At 42.2% G+C, this 20,000-nt stretch overlaps 1 protein-coding gene across 2 annotated transcripts in view; it reads left to right on the forward strand.

The window, feature by feature from the left end:
• The window catches only part of LOC123508862, a 203,938-nt gene that overhangs the window by 171,139 nt on the left and 12,799 nt on the right, over window positions 1–20,000 (forward strand). The window contains exons 5-15 of one of the 2 annotated variants that reach the window (XM_045262847.1): window positions 2,184–2,308; window positions 7,295–7,391; window positions 7,976–8,116; window positions 11,345–11,485; window positions 13,526–13,731; window positions 14,877–14,984; window positions 15,469–15,774; window positions 17,868–17,935; window positions 18,259–18,330; window positions 18,941–19,076; window positions 19,816–19,964. In XM_045262847.1, coding sequence (XP_045118782.1) covers window positions 2,184–2,308; window positions 7,295–7,391; window positions 7,976–8,116; window positions 11,345–11,485; window positions 13,526–13,731; window positions 14,877–14,984; window positions 15,469–15,774; window positions 17,868–17,935; window positions 18,259–18,330; window positions 18,941–19,076; window positions 19,816–19,964 — 1,549 coding nt within the window. The remainder of the gene's footprint in view (window positions 1–2,183; window positions 2,309–7,294; window positions 7,392–7,975; window positions 8,117–11,344; window positions 11,486–13,525; window positions 13,732–14,876; window positions 14,985–15,468; window positions 15,775–17,867; window positions 17,936–18,258; window positions 18,331–18,940; window positions 19,077–19,815; window positions 19,965–20,000) is intronic. The other variant, XM_045262848.1, reaches the window with a different exon arrangement.

The raw sequence follows: 20,000 nt of genomic DNA on the forward strand, positions 1-20,000 counted from the left end.
CATAAACTATTAAACGACCCAAATAGAAATATATGAAAATGCATCCTGGCAGACCAACACTCTTCTCTGGCAGACAATATGTATGGACTTTCCTTTCATGTTGGAATCTCATATTTATCTTGGACATTTGTATTCCACTAGAGCGGAAAAATTGTTTACAGTATTCTTCTCATCTTTTATGCACGCTTCGTTCTCTAACTCAACTTGTGTCTCCAGAGATTGCGTCACCAAAGAGAAGCAGCAGCAGCAGGCCATTGGTGCCAGTGTTTGGAGAGGTACTCGTGTGTGGGAGTTTGAAAGGAAACATAACACACGTTGGAAAAGAAAGAAGAGTATGAAAGAGGGAATAGAAATTACATCACAACCTTGATCTTTTTGTTTCTTTCTTTGTCTGGCCGTCTGTCTGCATGCTTAACAAGTTGGTTGGCTGGCTGACCGGCAGACTGGTTCTCTCTCTCTCTCTCTCTCTCTCTCTCTCTCTCTCTCTCTCTCTCTCTCTCTCTCTCTCTCTCTCTCTGTGATAGTTTTTTTTTTCTCGTATCTTCTTCAATGTAGTTCCTTTGTAAAAAGAGATAGATAAATATGTAGAAAAGAAGTAGATTATAATACCTCTCTCTCTCTCTCTCTCTCTCTCTCTCTCTCTCTCTCTCTCTCTCTCTCTCTCTCTCTCTGTGTGTGTGTGTGTGTGTGTGTGTGTGTGTGTGTGTGTGTGTGTGTGTGTGTGTGTGTGTGTGCGTGCGTGCGTGCGTGCGTGCGTGCGTGTGTGTGTGTGTGTGTGTGTGTGTGTGTGTGTGTGTGTGTGTGGTAACTGGGTGGACGCTCTACAAACACTTCCTGACGACACATGAATAAGGCAGTAAGTTGATGCATCACTGACAACCTTTGTAATTTGGTGTGATGGAGAGCTTGCCCGCTTTCTGAGGCAAACTGTAAAGCAACATGCACCGGCAGCGCGTAGGTAAGAAATCAACTGCCTTACGTGAGCATTGCAGGGAGGTCTTCACAGGAGGAGTCACGCCACACCACGCTAAGCCCACCAAACACTCCCTGCCATTGAAAGCGGAGAATCCCTTACTTGACTTAGTCCCTTAGTCTATTCTCTGTTCGTGTTTGTTTCGTTCTGTGGTTTTCGTTCTTCGTTCCTACTTCCTCTTCATTCTATCCTTCGTGTTTTTTGAAATTTTCCTTCTCGTGATTATCCACTTCAGCAATATAAGTAATGACTGTAAGTTCTGGGTCACCTCTGGAGAATATGCTGTGAAAATGTGTAATTGTCTCCAGAAGGCGAAATAAAAGGAGTCGCTTACGTTCCTGTAGACTTGAAGCAAAGGCCGCCATGGTGAAATTCTTGCCTGTAATTCTCAGTTGTAGCAGAGAATTAAGTTTATATTTATGTGTAATTTTCGAGCACTTTGGTTTCCGGTGTGTTTAAGATTACGTGGTGCAGCGGCCAAGAATTTCATCCTGGTGGCTTTTCCCTGAGTCCGCCAGAGTCCTAGTGAGTCTCTTCATTGTCCACAGTTCCTTATTCGGATGTGGTACAAAACTTATAAAAGCTCCTTAGTGTCAAAGATTTGGTATTGTTTGTGGTTGTTTGTGGAAGAATGAAACGCGACCAGCACAGAATGTTGACGAATGTGAAATTATAGAGGTTGCATACTCTCTCTCTCTCTCTCTCTCTCTCTCTCTCTCTCTCTCTCTCTCTCTCTCTCTCTCTCTCTCTCTCTCTCTCTCTCTCTCTCTCTCTCTCTCTCTCTCTCTCTCTCTCTCTCTCTCTCTCTCTCTCTCTCTGTCCTTTCTATCAACCAACATAAAAACGGTGGGTAATAGAGTAAGCTGTTACTCGGCCGTCACGAAGGAGGAAGTAAGAGAAGCAGCAGGTGACAGATACTTTCAAATTCTGTAGTCAATATGAGGGATTGGCCTTTAAGGAACTTTTACTGTGAAAGAAGAGATTAAATACCGATTTTGATGCAAAAATCAAATATCATGTGTGTGTTCATTGACAATTTCCTATTTTCTGTTATCTTATTAAAGAAACCTGTCATTTCGTTCCCTTATTCTTAAGTATTCCTTCAATTCTGAATGCTGATGAGAGTTGAAGAACTGCCGTGTGTCGTCCTTTCTGTTTGACCCTCTTCTGCCGGTGCTTACTGACGGCACCAATGCTTGTGGTGTTTCAGAGAGGTGTGCATGAGGGCGTGGTTGCAGCTACGGGAGACACCTTTGCTGGGGTGCATCTGTCCCGACGACAAAGACAAGAAGTGCTCGCGTCTCTACTCACTTGTCAACAAGAACCCCTGTGTCGGTGAGTGCCTCCCTGTCATCCTATTTCTCTCAGGTGCCAGTTTCGGGTGAGGGTTGTGAGACAGATAAGCAGGGGCAGCGAGACGCGGTGGTCCAGCAGTGAAGTGTGTTTGGTAATGATTCGGTATCTCAGTTTTATGATGATTTGAGTGTTTCTATTTCAGGGACAACCTACATCACCAGGTCTTGTACAGGAACTCCAGAACTTATTCCTTGTCACTCATAGTTTAAGATTATGGCATACATTCCCAAACGTTTCGGTGTGTCAGCTAACTACCTTTATCATTCTTTCATGTACATTACTAGCCCTATCAAGGGTGTTTATGATTGCAATGATACTGTAAAGTATTCTGCATTACCGATGAGAGCAAAACTTTCATGGGAAACAATAGCAATGATCTTTATGGCCTTCGCAAAAGTGTTAATGAAATAAAAAAAAAGGAAAAGTAAAAAAGTAAGGCCTGCATGAGATATTGCTGTTATAATTAACAATACGTACTATTTTCTAAATCGAATATAGGTGGTGAGCCTTTGCCAGCCATCACCTAGAGTGCGTGACGCAGAGGCCTTGAGCGTATACTGATAGGACCGTCACGCGACCAAACACTGGAATCACATGAATAAGAAGTTTCATCCGTGGCCTCGGTCAAGAAATTATTGTAGGATTCAAGTTTAGTATTCCAAGAAATCTAATTAAATATATGCATCTTATGTCCTTAATGCTGGCTCGACACATTCAGGGGAATAGCCAACTACAATGTGATGGTTTAGAAGGCATACGACTATTTTATCCTTCATGTTATAAGAACATTACTTTTTTAAAGCTGACATCACCACCTCATTAGAATAATGCTTTGGTTAGGTAGAGCAACGCGAACTGTGGTGCTCGCGAACTGTGGTGCTGAAACAGTCTGATTTTTGTCAGTTAGGATGCCTTTTCTTTTTCAGTGACGCCTGTGAAGACTATGCGAACATTATGTGTATTCTTTTTATTTCATGAGAGCAATATTGCCAAATCTCGGTAGTGAAGGGTACGAGCCAGCAGATGGCTGGAGTAGGAGCACGCTATCCCCAGTGACCGTGTAGTAGCAGTAATGATTCACGCTTCAGAGACGCAGATGACTCGTTAGCGGTGCAGGTGTTGCGTCCGTCTCTGTCTGTCTGTGAGTCCTCTGTGTTGCTGCTTCTATCTCTCACTTCGCAATTTTTAAGTCTTTCCTTCGCTTTTTAATTTACAGACTCTTTACTTCTCGTTTCTGCCACTGTTAGTTCCATTTGTCTCACACGTCCACCACTTTCAAGGTTCATTACTCGCCACTCCCTTGAAGCTTGCATGAGTCTGGCCCAGAATCCAAATAAGGATTCGTAGAAACTCGCCAGCGGCAGACTCATCAGCCGCCACGGATGGATGGTATTGATATGGAGCAACACAATTGACTCAATGGTTCACCTCCTGAGAGAACATCACCAGCTGGGCGACGTACTTAGTAACAATCCTGCCGGGGCATCCCTTGCAGGGGAACGGTACCCAGGGCGGGTGGCGGCCATGTCGCGGGTGGCGGCCGCCCTGGAACTGCCGCTCTCCAAGGTGATGCCGTTGCCCACGGCCGCCGCCACGCACATCATCATCTCCTCTTCCCAAGCTGAACCCCTCTTCCCCCTCTCCACCATCCACCACTACCTCCAGCACCTGCCGGTGACCAGTACGTGCCTCCTTCATTACCATCTTCGCGTCACTTTCGCTTGTCAAAATTCAACACTTTTCTTTCCCTCATGACACATTTCTCAGTTCCCACAGGCCCCTACCGTCCCGGTAGCAGTAGAGCCACTCGGTCAACACCTGCATGTATCAGTTATTTGTACCCCTCCCCTCCCCTCAGCACACCTGTTTAAGATTATATTGTGCAGCACCTGGCGTGACAATTGCACCTTGTCAATTTTACAGTTTTTGCAAACCCTACACACTTTACAGTCTTAGTCACTTAAATGTCCCTTACATAAAGTTATAGTGTTCCATCACGGGGCCTCAAGTCATCGCGCCCCTTCCAGCCCACAATAACCTTCCTCTTGCGTCCAGGACAACTCACGCTCCATCAGTTTGGTTATTTGATTACGCCCCTCTGGGCAAACACACACCTGCTAATTGGATTCATGGCGATCTATTGAATTACAAACAAGTATAGGCGCCCATTGAAACACACACACACACACACACACACACACACACACACACACACACACACACACACATAAAGCAATCCAAATTTCCCAGCTCTCTCTGGTCGGTATTTCATTTCACAGTACATTTTCAGCACAGTACGAAGGCAATTGGACACCCGACATATAAATCAAGGGAATGAGATGAGGTCAACAAAAGGCCAAACTAGTCAGTTCGTTTATCTAAACTTTTTACCATTTTCTTTGTAAACACTCCGACCACTACCACCACCACCACCACCACAACAACAACAACAAGCGAGCAAGCACTAAACGCACAACAACAACAAAGTGTGCTAAATTTTTTCTGTAAGAGGAAGGTGCTTAGATAACCTTTACTAAACTGAATCTTGTACTTCATCTAGTTTCTGAGAGTCAAGGAGGTTCTGGTTCAGCTTTGGTTGTTGGGGATTACACTGCTATGCCACACCACTAAAGGGAACCCTCACGTTAATCTTTGTACCGTGGTTGTCTGTCACCCATGTAGCGGATGCCTCCAACCACACCACCACTTCCACTGCCACCAACTCCACCACCACTTCCACCTCCACCACTGGTACGTTGGCGTCTCCCCACGGCTGGCCTCCCTCTACTCCCCTCTCTGCACCTCCCCTTCTTTATGAGGCTCACTTACTCACCCTCTCTGCCTCCAAAGGGCCAAAATTTCTGCCCTTTTGCATGATATATTTTCCCGACCCCAATTCGTCCCTCAGCACCATTCCGCACTCAGCACTCAGCAGCACTCAGCACCTTTTAGCACCAGCACCACGTGAACGTTCGGCACCCACCACCACCTTTCTTCACCACTGTTACTACCTCCACCACCACCTCCACTACCACCACAACCACCGCAGCTGCCGCAATCATCAGCACCGCCTAGTACTTTTCAGCCACCGCTTGCCGTAGCCTGCCTGTGTGGCGTAGCGGACACGCGCGGCCTCCTCCGGTAATGAGCAAACTTGTAGCTATTTATGTCTGTGTGTAGATCTATTGATGGGTAAGTGTTGCTGCGGGCTTGCCTTCGCCATGTGTATCGGGAAGGATCTGCGAGTACTAATTTCTGTTTTCAATTTCTCTATTTTACTTTTTCCCACAGAGCCTCATCTTTTCCTTAAAGTGTCCACTATGACTATGTTAAACGTGTACATGCTTAGTACTAAGTATCGTTGTTGCTGTTGATGCTGTTGTAGTTTGTCAGTTCGTCATTGCACTTCAGGATAATTTGAGTACAATGGAGCTCTATTTAAGGTGCCAACAAAAGTGATTATATTATTATTACTATCATTATTATTATTATTATTATTATTATTATTATTATTATTATTATTATTATCATTATTATTATTATTATTATTATTATTATTATTATTATTATTATTATTATTATTATTATTATTATTATCATTATTATTATCATTATCATTATAACTATTACCATTAATACTATTACTATTGCTATTATTATTATTACTACTATTTATTATTATTATTATTATTATTTTTATTATTACTATTATCATTATTATTATTATTATTATTATTATTACTATTATTATTATTATTACAGTTATTATTACTATTATTATCATGACATTATAATTATCTTTTATTACTATTTTCGTTAACACTACAACACGAAAAAAATGGGAAAAGAAAACTTCCGCCAGACACAAAAAGAAACCTCATCGATTTTCAGCGGGCAAACAAGAACAAAGAAATCAATGGAGGAGAAGTGAGTGATGTTAAGAGATGGAATTGAGGAGTGATGATGGCGTGATCTTTGCCTATGTCTGTTTTTATGACTTTTTACCTATGCGGAAGGTTGACCAAGGGTTAAAAGACGCTCGAAGAAAAAGAACAATCATTATTTTTCCTCGTGGATTCAAGGACTAGATGTTCTTTTAAAGTTTTATGTGTGCTACAAAAAGGAGGAGGAGGAGGGGGAAGAGAAGGAGAAGAAGGAGGAGGAGGAGGAGGAGGAGGAGGAGGAGGAGGAGGAGGAGGAGGAGGAGGAGATACACTAATTTTTCCTAATACCCAAACAAGGAACATGATGTATACGTATGTATATATGTATGTATGTATGTATATATTTAGTAGAGATAAATAATTCTTCAGGTGAATATGTTTCTGTGTAAGTACTTGTGTTAAGGGTGATGTGAGGTACGCGTTGTGTACCGTTATGGCCTTTATCGCGCACCAGTAATGCACCACGCACCGCAGCATGTGTAGTATTTGAGAGCGTAGGGAAAACTGGCGTGGGAGGAAAAGAACACGGTGATATGAAAGTCGTGTGTGTGTGTGTGTGTGTGTGTGTGTGTGTGTGTGTGTGTGTGTGTGTGTGTGTGTGTGTGTGTATACACATAATATTTATGTGTATGTGTGGGTGTGTGTGTGTGTGTGGCATGAGGCAGCATGAGGAGGGAGCACACACAGTCTTGTCTTGGGACACGCCACTGGACTGAGGAATGACGCACTGTCCCCTCACTGCAGTTGTCACACGCCTGCCAGAACAGACCACCACCACCACCATCTTACCTTTAGTTGTGTCATGACTTTACAAGATGCTCAAATTCACTCATAATTATCAACAAATTAATCTAAGGTGCTTCAATACATACACATTTTCCATTCAAACAAAATCTGGTCCCTCAAGATGTCTGAGGCTCTCCTTCAAGCCAAAGTACAGTGTTGCCAAGACCCTCTTTCGCTTCCTCTGATGACAGCACATATCACTAATCCTCCGCTCATCCCCGCGCCGCCGTCACAGAGACCGACCACAACGTATCCCTGGAACAGCTCAAGTACCTGGCGGGGACCTGCCAGTCAGCCCTCGAAGACTGCGTGGCGGAACCCGGCTGCCGCAGGTAAGCTGATATTCGGTAGGCTTTTATCTCAATATAAAGTTTAATGTAAAGGTTCTGCCTACCTAGCATTAAAGCATCATCCTATTACGTTACTCGAGTACAGTGAACGAAATTCTATACAATCTAGAGTTTTCACTTGTGCGGTATGAAACTGAGTAGGTTTACTGTACTACGTAATATAAAAAAATATACCAACTCTATTACTACATAAAAAAAAAAACGTTGATACTTAGCATTAAACATTACGAAGCTGTACATAAAGACAATAATGAAAATGAAGATAAGTGAAAACAAACTTGGTAGAAAGACCAAAATAGCTTTCAAAAAAAAAAAAAAAAAGATTTTGTGATGTTATCGTATACGGTACATATAAATATATATATATATATATATATATATATATATATATATATATATATATATATATATATATATATATATATATATATATATATATATAAATGAATAATTATTCATCAAAATACGTAGAAAATCTTGATTAGAAAAATTATCAAGGGTGAGTGTGAAGGCAGCGGTGTTAGGTAATGCATGGCGTGACGAGGAAACGTATCTTCATCCCCCAGTTACCTGCACCTGCTGAACGGCCACTGCGAGGACGCCAAGTGCCACCGCGACGCCTGCATGAGCTCAGTGCAGGACATCTACAAGTACCTGCTGGAGACCAACCAGGATCTCGCCCTCAAGATCGCCCTCTGCGTGTGTCGGTGAGATGGCCTCCTTCTATGTTACCTCCAAATAAACTCTTCCCATAGTAAAATCATCCAATTTTGCATACCTTGATCATTTTTTTTTTGCGTAATACGTTAAGTGGCTTAGCTTCTATGTAAATTCCATTCGAATAAGTCTTTCCAATTAATGATACTCCTCTAACCTAAAACAATATCATCATTTTTCTCTACATGTGTACGTTGGTTCCATTTCCGAGTAAACTTCGCCAAACTTAAATATGTGTTGATTTCATACAATTAAAACCAACATACTGATAAACTCCACTGATCGGAAATTCTATGATTGAGTTTCTGTTACGCATTTAGGGACACTTCAATCAGCTTCCAAATAAACTCACTTAGTAAAATTTCCCATTGATACTAAAATATATAATCAAAAGTACCATTTTTCCAAATTATTATGTGTCGATGTGGTAGTTCGGTCTCCAATTAAACTTCACCGAACATAATTCTACCTTGATAAATTTCTTTAGTCTCACCAAACAACTCTAACGAAACTAAGCCTTACTTTTTTTTTTTTTTTTTTTTTTTTTTACTATGGAAGAGGTTTATTTCAAGGAAGATTTTGCGTGTTCAATGTTCGTATAGGATGTTTTTTTTTTTCTTCGTATAGTTATGATAGTGTATGGCCAGCTAGTGAGTATTTTTGCAATAATCTCTCTCTCTCTCTCTCTCTCTCTCTCTCTCTCTCTCTCTCTCTCGACACTCCCAGACTGATGCCTTCACTCCCCCAGCACGCCTTTAAGCCATTGTTCTCCGAGGGAAACACAGGCCTGGAAGTAGTATCCTTTTTAACACTTAAGATTTCGGTTTCCCTCCACAGTGCTCATCGCCACAGTTTGCAGAGATCGCCGTAACATTTCTTGATATCAATACCTACTACCTCTCCTTATATTTGCGTTTTTTTCATTTATCTATTTATCTATTGTTTATTATTTCTCCTACGATTGCCTCGGGATTCGTAACACTGTTTTTACATATGTTTTGTATAAATTTTCATAACATAATTACTTGCTTTCGTATTTTGTTCCTGACCTTTCTTTTCTCTTTTTTTTTTTCATTTTCCGTCCGCCTCTTCTTCGGCGTCTGATGAAGATGTTTTAAGACTTCTAAGACTCTTAAGCCTTCTTACTGTACCCCTTTCCCCTAGGACGTGGCGCCCCGAGGGAAGGAATTTGTAAGCTATGCATTGAAAGCTGTCCTTAATTAAACTGCGAGTCATAGGATGGTACTTTTTATGTACGCGACAGGTAAAAACTTTGGAGTCAATTCCGCCGCTCACCTGAGGTCTTTCCGGCATTGCACGTGGCCAAAGGAACTATTCACATCAGTGGAGGGATATGGTTTAGTTAAGTGACAGGAGCTTTGGTTCATGTCAGCGTTGAGGATTCAGGGTTTTCACGGGTAGTGTCTAGTCTGGAAGCAATCCTGATTCTATGTAAATTCCTTAAAAGTATTTTGTTTCCATTAACCAAAATAGTTTTCCAATTCATTAATTCCGTGCCACATACTTATTTTAATGAAAGGGAGCTTTTTTAAGGCTCGTGATGGAGAGGAAAATTTCAGTGGATGTAATGTTCATAGAAGAAATTCACTAGCAATGTTCCTACCGGTAAATCTATCAATGCATGGAATTTTGAGTAATATCCTGAACGAATCCTAGCCTAAGAATTTATCGATTTGCTGTGCTCTTAAGAATATTTGCACACCTACAAGATATTATACATAAAAATAGTTGTATATGGGAAAAAATATACAGTAAATGAGTTACAATCCAGAAGGAAAAGGAAAGAAGAGAAGAAAATAAAAAATGAAGAAAAAAAGTTTTGCTAGCGTGCCCTGAAATAGACAGGCAGCCGATGGAGGTGACTAGACAAATTTAGATAGACCTATGTTCTCCAGTGAAATATAGAATGCTAATGACAGATGATGACGAAATTTATGGAAAACCGGTGCGTTAGAAAAAAAAATGCATTTCCTTTAAAATGTATTGTCAGGAGAAAAAAAAAAGTTTATGGAAATAAAGGCCCTAATGAATTTTTCTAGAAAACCAGAAAACAGTAAACTAGAACACGATTCCAACTTTTAAAAACTTAGAATTCCGAACAACAGTTTGTTTCTGGAACTGCAGCGGCGAGTTACAGCCTTGTCTCAGCCAGCCTCCCTCGGGGCCCTCCATGTCCCTGAGGCGTCACCACACTTTAGACCGGCACAAGAAACGCTCCTGGACCTGCAGTTGTGCCCAGGAGGGACAGCAAAGACGGCGATCAGTGGCAGAAACGAAGAAAATACTCAGTAATTAAAAATGCTTTGACGTTAACTCATAACTTAGTAGCTCTTCCTTTCATTACTATATATCTGCACTGCTTCCATATTGCCATTGTGATGACATTTAATCATCAGTCAAATGTAGCAGGCAATGAAATATAAGAAAGCGTATAGATTACAATTCCTAAATACACAAAGTAAAAATAAATCTCTTAAAAATGCACGACCTAATCTATCGCAACATGGCACGACACGAAGTGAATCAACTACTGCGTCGAGACTTGTAAACAAATAAGAAGAGAAAATCCACGTATCACAGCATAGTGACCTCTCGTGTTCCCCAGGATGTCAGGCAGTATAGACAGAGGTCAAGGTGATCATGGTATACTATGAAGTTTACTTAATATATAAATCTGTAACGAAAGTGCCTCGATGCGCCCAAACAATGGGAGCTTACACTGGGAAAAAATGGTGGCAATACTTCCACACCACGCCTCACACATCGATGACAGCTGTACCGATTCTGTCTTGGCTATAATTTGGATATTCATTCACGTGAGTTTTCTAAAAAAAATCTTTCAATGCCAAAAGGAAAGTCTAAAGTTTTTAAGTGACAGACTATTTAGAAAATACAGTGGCAAATATATCAGTAAAATTACGAGACAAATATGGTGTCAATAAAGTAAATAAAAATAATCAAAATTAAAATAAACGAATGATTAAAATTAGCATGAAAATCGAATATTATTCTTCACGATCTGCATAAAGTTTTGTAAAGAGTGAATATGGATGAGAAATTCGCTGTGGCAGGCTGCAGACTAATCCCAGAGCTCCCATGGATGATGCCACACATGATCCTTCTCTCGCACTCTCCACACCCTTACACAGACCCACTACAAACCATCAACCGGCTCTTGTGTCCTTCTAACCCTACAGAAAACACGACGGCAGGGAGGAGGAGGGATGCCGGAGTGCTCAGCGGCGCCTCCACCCGCCGTGCGCCGAGACTACCGAGACGCCCTCCATCAGCCAGTGCCACAACCTGGGCCGGGACTGCCGCGGCGATCGGGTGTGCAGGTAAGAGCAAAGTCACCAGTGCATGAAAATGGAATATAATAAAAATTGCCACAATGATTCAAAGATCACTATCTGATAATACAAAACATGTACAACCAATTAAGTCTTCTAAACATTAAGGCGTCATGTGACATTTATTGCTCACAATCTATCCATCAAAGTGTAAGCAATTAATTAATCAGTCTTCTACACATTCACAAAACGCCAAAATACAGTCCATGCATATCTAGCATCATCATTAACATTATTTTCCTATTATTTATATATTTTCAATACATACGAAACTATGTCATCGATCAAGATATGTGAACAGTTGTTATGTACGAATAATATAAATGAAAGGAAATGCTATGTGAACAGACTGGCAGTGGTATAAAAAATCATAAGCTGTTTTTTTTAGTAACAAGGATATATAAAAAAAACACGAATTAACCCACATGATTAATATTAAATGACGAATTAAAGCAAGCACGTAACTATCTCGGAGACTGTAACGGTTACAAAAAAAAGAAAGAAAAAAACTGAACCCTATGATGCGGCAGTAAAAGCGACCTGCAGTAATTTTGAATAAGGAGTGTATGTACGAGTACCTGGAAAAAAGTGAAATATGTCGAAATTCTAACATGAAAGCAATTTATATCAACAAAAACTGTACCGTCCCCGAGGCAGGACGCGACACGGGAGCAATTTCACTTTACAAATTTCGGTCTCTCTTTTACAACAGTTCCCTTATATGAATAGCTACCGTTTTTTGTAAGCTTTTTAATTATACATTCCCTCAGAACGATTTGAGCCAGGGCCAAAGTATATGATTTCCACATTACGAATACAGGTTGAATATTTTTGGTGGGCAATATAATAGATTTTTTTTTTATTTGCCCATTTCTATGTTTGCTTCCCTTCTGAATGCTGGAAGAGAGAGAGAGAGAGAGAGAGAGAGAGAGAGAGAGAGAGAGAGAGAGATAATTTAGCTCTCATTTTAACATTTAATCATTTGCCCTTCCTTTCTCTCCTCGCTCTCATTTTTAAATCAATATCCTTCATTCCTTCCTCTCATCCTCCCTAGTGCCCTATTTTCCTTTCTCTCTATAGTATTTCTTTTTAACTTTTCTCCTCATCATCATCTTCTTTTTGTCCTTCAAGTCTTCCCCACTGTCCTAGTTTCCTTTCTCTCCTTGCTCTTTCTTTTTCCTTATTTCCCTTCCTCCTTCTTTCCTCTAGTTCAGAAACAATAAAACTCTTGCTTCTGCTTGCTTGCCTCTCAATGGTTGGCGCAGTAGGTGTGAAAGAAGTGTGTAGCTGTGGTTGCGGCGGCGTCTCTCATCCATCTTTCATATTTCGATGTTTGTATGGATGTGTGCGTGTTTTCTCTGTTTTCGGCTACTGAATCTTCGCTCACAGTAAAATGTTTTAGTGTCTTCCTCACCGGTACTTCGACTTCGCATACGTGCATACGTTCACCCAACCACCTCGCCCCTCGGATGATTTCTGAGGTGGTTTATAATTTGTAGGTCAAAGTTTCTTGTTTGTTTTCTTTGCTGCTTGCTTGCTTTCAATCTCCACACCTTTACCTTCCAGCGGGTGTTTCTCGTTGTGTTACTGATTTTTGCTATTTCAAAATTTCATATATGTTTCAGTGATTTGTCTATGCTTAACATTTTTTTTTTATTATTATTTTTCGTTGACGTGTCCAGCTTATATTTGCATTTTTTTTTCCAGTAACACCATTCAATAACCCTCACGTTAACCATTCATGTACGACTATCAGTATGTCCAGTATCACCATCTTCGTTATCAGTAGCCAGTAACATGGTGCACTCATTTCATTATATTTTTTTTTTTTCCTCATTCCTATGCTCCAAGATTAGTTGACAGTTCTCACCAATACTGTTCGCTAATGGAGCGAAAAGAAGCAGAAAAGTGAAAGTGAATGTAGCAAATTAATCATTATCTGATGATCACCACCTTCAGCTTCACGGAAGATATCTAAATACCTGTGTCCCTCCCGCTACTGACCACCGACACCATCACTTCTCTTAGGTATCGGCTGGAGCACTATGAGCTGTCCTGCGCGGCGGACACGGTAACGGGTCGCTGCGCAGGCCACCACCGGGAGTGTACCAAGGCCATGTTGGGTTTGCTCGGCACTGACCTGCACACCAACTGCGTCTGTAAGGGCGTCGCATTCCAGGACATCAACCAGTGTCTGGCCTGGAAGCGTCTTCTTTGGGGCAACCCTTGTGTAGGTCAGTGAACTGCTTGTGAAACATTTCAAGTGTTCGAGCCTCGCGACATGTTAGGTTGCTGCCAATTTGCCCTTGACTGAGGGTGAGCTTGAAGGACTATTTTTTTCATATATTCCTTGAGAGTCCTCGTGGAGGTTGGTGACTTCTTTTTTTCGGTTCCCTTTCCAATAGTTAAGGATGTGATGCCACAGTGGGACACACATCTGTTGGCATTTGCAAAATATGGCTAAGATGACCACTTCAGCCATTCTTTTACTGGCGATCACTTACACAAAGATGGATAAATTACACTTATACAGATAGATATACGAGTATGAACAAATAGAATGATAGGTATAGAGTGAAAAGCATATAGGCAAATTATAGATAAATAGATAAACGAATACATAAATGGACAGAAAGATGCTCATATTTATGGAACATTAGTATTGTCATGGAGCAAATCAGGTCATTTTCTTTGTGCTGGCAATTAGCGTGTAAGGTAGAAGAGACGGGAGACACCAGGGTTAGACAGTGGGCAGGAAGGAAAGGGAATGAGATGGGCTGTGGTGGGAGCAGCATCAGCAACAAGCAATATGAAAATGTTGTTTCCATTCGTGGCGAGGCATCAGACCAGGGCAGAGATCTCGGCTCTAACTTTGCCTCGAACTCTTACTAACTTTGTAAAAGCTTTGTCTTCTTCCAAAGTCCTGCTCTTTTCCATTCAGTTTATGTGCGTGCCGGTGGGTGGATGGGTGAGTACGGGGGGTGGGTGGAAAAGTGAGTAGGTGTTTTTATAGATGTGGGCGCGTGTTTTTGTAAGGGTTTGTTTGTTTGTTTGTTTGTTTGTTTGTTGTGTGTGTGTGTGTGTGTGTGTGTGTGTGTGTGTGTGTGTGTGTGTGTGTGTGTGTGTGTGTGTGTGTGTGTGTGCGTAAGAGTGGGTGGGTGTGCGCAGAAAGCTAGGTGTAGTAGATCGTCTCAGGCTCGTGGCATATTCTCAAGAATTTTAATAATCCGTGATTTTATATGGAGCTGATGACAAATTACTTTTACTTCGGAAATAGGAGTCAATAAAGCAATTTCAATCCTCTTAGATGTACATTTCCTGTGTAAATTTTACGAAACATTAAACGTGAGTGACTCATTCCCGCCGCCTCGCCCCGCAGTTGAGGCTCAGCTGACCTACCACCTGAAGCGACTGGGCTTCAAAGTGGACATCCTGGCGCCAGTCTTCATGGAGGAGGACGAGAGGGAGAAGAGTATCTATGCCAAAGGTAGGAAGGAAAAGCAAGGAAAGGGAAGAAGTAAGCAATTGAGCAAAAGTAAATAAAAAAAAAAGTATGGTAGGAATTGTGATACAGAACATCTAGGTATAAATGACACGTAGCTTAGTGTATCACTTAAATAATACCCAAGTAAGAGGTCAAAGCTAGCCAAGAGGAGTAGGTAGAGGGGAGCGACACTACATACGTAAAGCTAACACACTTTCCAATCTTCCCACTAAGATAAATTCCACCACCACCACGACCATGGTCACCACCACCACCATTATCATTATCATCACCACCATCATCGTCATCATCATCATCATCATCATCATCATCATCATCATCATGATAAGTCTGGCAATCCCCTTCCCCGCTTCCAACCAAATTTGTCCCGCATAATTCGAAATACAAGTAAAAGAGAAAAATAAAGTAATGCATATAATGTAGAGCACACTCACTATGAGATCTACTACTAGTGTTCCTGTCTTAGTAGAAAAGAACTCCAAACTGGCCGGGGGTCGTGGACGAGGACAAGACGACGACCACGACGACGACCACAACCACGATGACGACCACGACATTCGCTCAGACGACCAGAACGACGTTAATGTGGAGGCGGACGACGGGACGCGGCTGCAGGCGCGGAAGGTGGCCAGCAGTGCCCCAGGCGACCACACTCCCCCACATGCCGCCCCCGCCGGCCTCACCTCCACCACCACCACCACCACAACCACCACCACCACCACTACCACCCCGCCCACCACCACCACCATACCCACGACAACGCTGCCGGAGAGTAAGTAACAGATACTACTACCATTACTGCCTGCCACCACGACCACACCCTGCCATCACCACCAATGCAATCACCACTGCCTGCCATCACACCCATTCCTGCACTTCACCATCCCCTCCACCATTACCACCATCATCGCCACCATTACTGCTTGCTAACCTAACCATCCACCCTCACTCTACTGTCACTCTCACCGGCACCGCTTCTACCACCGCTACCACTACTACACAAGACAAAACCACCGGATATGCAGCTGTAAGTACCACCACAATCACTCCCTCTCCTTACCACTCCTACCAATACCACCATCACCTCTATACCCAGTGTAAATAATCAGCACCATAATATCCCCTACCATCACTACCACCACAGCGATAAAAACTCACAATTCCCGCAGTCTGTATTAAAAGAAACTAACATTTACTTCCTAGGCACCAAGACACGTGTACATACAGGCTATTACACCAGCACATTTCCAAACTCCAAGCGGGAAGCGAGTGAGTGCAGTGGTTGTAAGTGCTTGGATAGTTTGGACGAGACGCGACTACCACGACTTATAGAATCATCAGAGGTCGTGAGGCGTAAAGTTAAGGATCTAAGGTTGCAAGCGTCGACCGCCTCCGTCAGGCAAACTTGGGCAGGAAATCTTCTATAAAGTAATTTCCCTCAAGACGCAGAGTTCGGGGAGTGAGACGGAAGGGAGGTTTTGGAGTCGTAACTGTTGCCTCTAATGGCATTAACGATGAAAAGAGAGAGAAGCTTCCTCATAATTATCCAAGTTCACGTCATTACCATCCTCATCATCAGCCACCTTAACCACTTGGATCGTGAAAGAAGCAAGACATTTTACGAGAAATGATAAAATACAGAAATGAGCTTAGAATTTTTTTTTTTCAATATTTGCTCGAAAAGAAACAGCCAGACAGAAAGACATGCTGTTTTATTCTCTGGCTCATTCTCCACCACTTTGAATATTCCTTAAGGTATTCCACATCCCTGCCAGATCCTGATCCCACTAAAGACATCCCGATCGCCTTCAAGACACCCACAATCTTCTCAGACACTTGGATCTTCTTGCAAATATCCTCGATCCTCTTCAGACACTCAGATTCCAGACACCTCCTATTCTTTTCAAGCTACCCGATTTCCCTCAAGACACGCCTCATGCCATTTCAAACTATTCACTCCTCCTCTAGACACTTCTATCTCCTTCTAGACCTTCTGCTACCCTTCAGATATCCCTCTACCCTACCAGACACCATCGATTCAACTCTAGACGACCCGATCCCCTTCTTCCCTCAGCCCAAGGATCTGCTCCCATTACCTCAGCAGGAGTAGTGTATTCTGAAGTAGTTTATCGCGTCCGTCGCCCTCCTTAACGTTTATCAGTGTCGGAGGGGAGAAAGAGAGAGTGAGAGAGAGCAGTTCGCTGAGTAATTCGAGGCGCTAGTGGAGGACGCAAATATGCACTCTGGAGCCTGAGTGGCGCGGGTGTGATGGCGCATTTATTCCTTAATTAATGCCCCGCTGAAAATTAATCTCGTGCCGGTGATTTAGAACGGCGTAAAAATAGCTCTCTGATGATGTTCCGGGGGCATTGAGTGTAGAGGGGAGGAAAGGTATCGAGGGGAGGAAAGGGACACACACGGGGGAGGAAGTAGAGGTAAAGATGATGAGAGACAAAATTCCAACACTGTACCCCTATTTTTTTCTTATCTGACATTGATACACCTTTCAGAACAACGCGCATACTTTATCCTTATAATAGTGGATAGTAGAGGGAAGATATACAGGTAGAGAGGTGCTGAGGGATAAAATTTTAACTATGTACCCCCATTTTTTCTTTTACGTGACAATGATACAGCTTTCAAAATATCGCACGTATTGTATCTTTATAACAGTGGATAGGAAAGGAAAAATAAACAGGTAGAAAGGTGTTGAGGAAAAAAAAAATCAACAATGTACATATTCCTATTTCATATTTTCACGTGACACTGACACGGCTATCAAAATATCACACGTATTTAATTTTTGTAATAGTGAAAAGGGATGTGTTTTGGAAGTACTGAGGTGTGTTGCTGTTTGTGTTGCAGGATACTGTGAAGTCCGGCGCCCGTGGGATTCCCGCTCCCACATCATAGAGGAGGGAGGCAGCATGAGGGTACGTGTGTATGTATGTATGTACGTGTGTGTGTGTGTGTGTGTGTGTGTGTGTGTGTGTGTGTGTGTGTGTGTGTGTGTGTGTGTGTGTGTGTGTGTGTGTGTGGTTGGAAAGCTCTCATCACTCGCCTTGCTAATTGAGTGGCGCAAGTTATTGAGCTTAAGTCCTGGCAGCGAGTGCAAGTTTAAGGCGCAATATATAACTCTAACTTAGTGGCGGCCATGATGGAAAGTGTGTGTGTGTGTGTGTGTGTGTGTGTGTGTGCATAGAAGCTAACGTTTCTTCCACTTAACTTTTTTTTCCTCCTCTTTTCCCCTTTCCAGCTTTATAATGAAGGTGACCACGACTGCTCAGAATTATGCTTTTGTGAGATACACGAGAGGACAAAATGCAAGGTGAGTGTGTGGCGTGTCTTCTCGTATACTGTTAGGAAAAGATAAACTAAAGAAAAAGAAAAATGCGTATATAATTTTGTTTGTCACAGCAGATTGTATGATTCGTGAATATTCCTCTTCTGATTTGTATAATATTACTTTTTCACTTGAATATTCCTCTCTCATCTCTCTGTTTATTTCCACTTTCTTTTCTCTAACATTGTCATCATCCCTCATCCTTATATGCTTTAAAATTTATACAACTTGCTTATCTCTCTCTCTCTCTCTCTCTCTCTCTCTCTTCTCTCTCTCTCTCTCTCTCTCTCTCTCTCTCTCTCTCTCTCTCTCTCTCTTTGTTTTTACTTATTACAGTTCATCTCCCTTCAATTAACGGACAACTAAAAAAAACATCAACAATAAGAAAAACAAGACAGCAAAATAACAAACTAACTACATTATCACCACCCCCACTAAGAAATAAACAGAAAAAGAAAACACTAGTAAAAAAATCCCAATACTAAACATCTTCCCTAGAACCCCCCCAAAAAATATAAAAAATAACCCACACTATACAAGAAACCAGAAGAAAAAGTCACACCTTCCTGCCACACCTGTCTCCTTTCCCCGCTAGGTATTGGAGTGCCTGGAGAACCGGCCGTGTGAGACTAGCTACGCCGTGTACAACCACAATGCCCCAGCGTACCAGGCCAAGCGGGGCGAGTGTGTGTGTTACTCGGGAGACTTCGTGTGTCAGCGGCCAAAGGAAGGTAAAGCAGAGGAAACCATCAGAGGGAATGTGAGATGACGCAGAGAAAGAGGGAGGGTGAGGTGGAGAGTTGCTGGTAAAAGGAGGGAGGCTCGAGCAAGGGTAGAGAGAAGGATGTTGCACGAGAAAGGGAAATTGGAGGGAAGAAAGGAAGAGGATTTGAGAATGGGTAAGGATGGGGAGAGAGTAGAAAGAAAGGAATGTTGAAGAAGGGAACGAGACGGAAGGAGAGAGAGAGAGAGAGAGAGAGAGAGAGAGAGAGAGAGAGAGAGAGAGAGAGAGAGAGAGAGAGAGAGAGAGAGAGAGAAAGCGAGGGTAGGAAGCTTCAAAAGGTGAGTATTGATGTGTGAAAATAATTGTGTGGCCTTTGACTAAGCTTTCAGATTTTTCGTTTCTCTCTTTCTCTCTCTCTCTCTCTCTCTCTCTCTCTCTCTCTCTCTCTCTCTCTCATATACACACAAAGAGCTTATATTCTTTGCATATTTCGTCGCATAATGAGAACGATAAATCCTGCACTAAGCTCGTGTCTGCCACAAACACACTATTTATATTTTCAACTTTTAAAACATCCTGAATCTGTGGAAGAAAGAACAACGTAAAACTTCCATGATAAAACCGATTTCCTGCTTGTCCCAGTGAGAGAAAACGCTAATACAGAAAAAAAACTGAAAATGGGGGACTTAAACATTCTAACCTTTTTCAATACACTGGTACTAGTTGGTGAATGTGGTGCTTTTCAGAGGAGTTTGAGCTTCCGACAGGGCTGTTCCTCCTGCTGGGGTTTAGCAAGACGGAAGAGGCGCTGCTGAGGAACGTGACGGGAGCTGGCGCGGTGGAAGCTGTGGCTCACCTCCAGCTTCTGTTTCGATCCATTGCTGCTGATATGGGGGTTAGTATTCTGTATTTATTTACTTCTTCCTCTCCG

The sequence above is a fragment of the Portunus trituberculatus genome, chromosome 25 (genome assembly GCF_017591435.1).
Source record: "Portunus trituberculatus isolate SZX2019 chromosome 25, ASM1759143v1, whole genome shotgun sequence".
NCBI classification, from domain to species: domain Eukaryota; kingdom Metazoa; phylum Arthropoda; class Malacostraca; order Decapoda; family Portunidae; genus Portunus; species Portunus trituberculatus.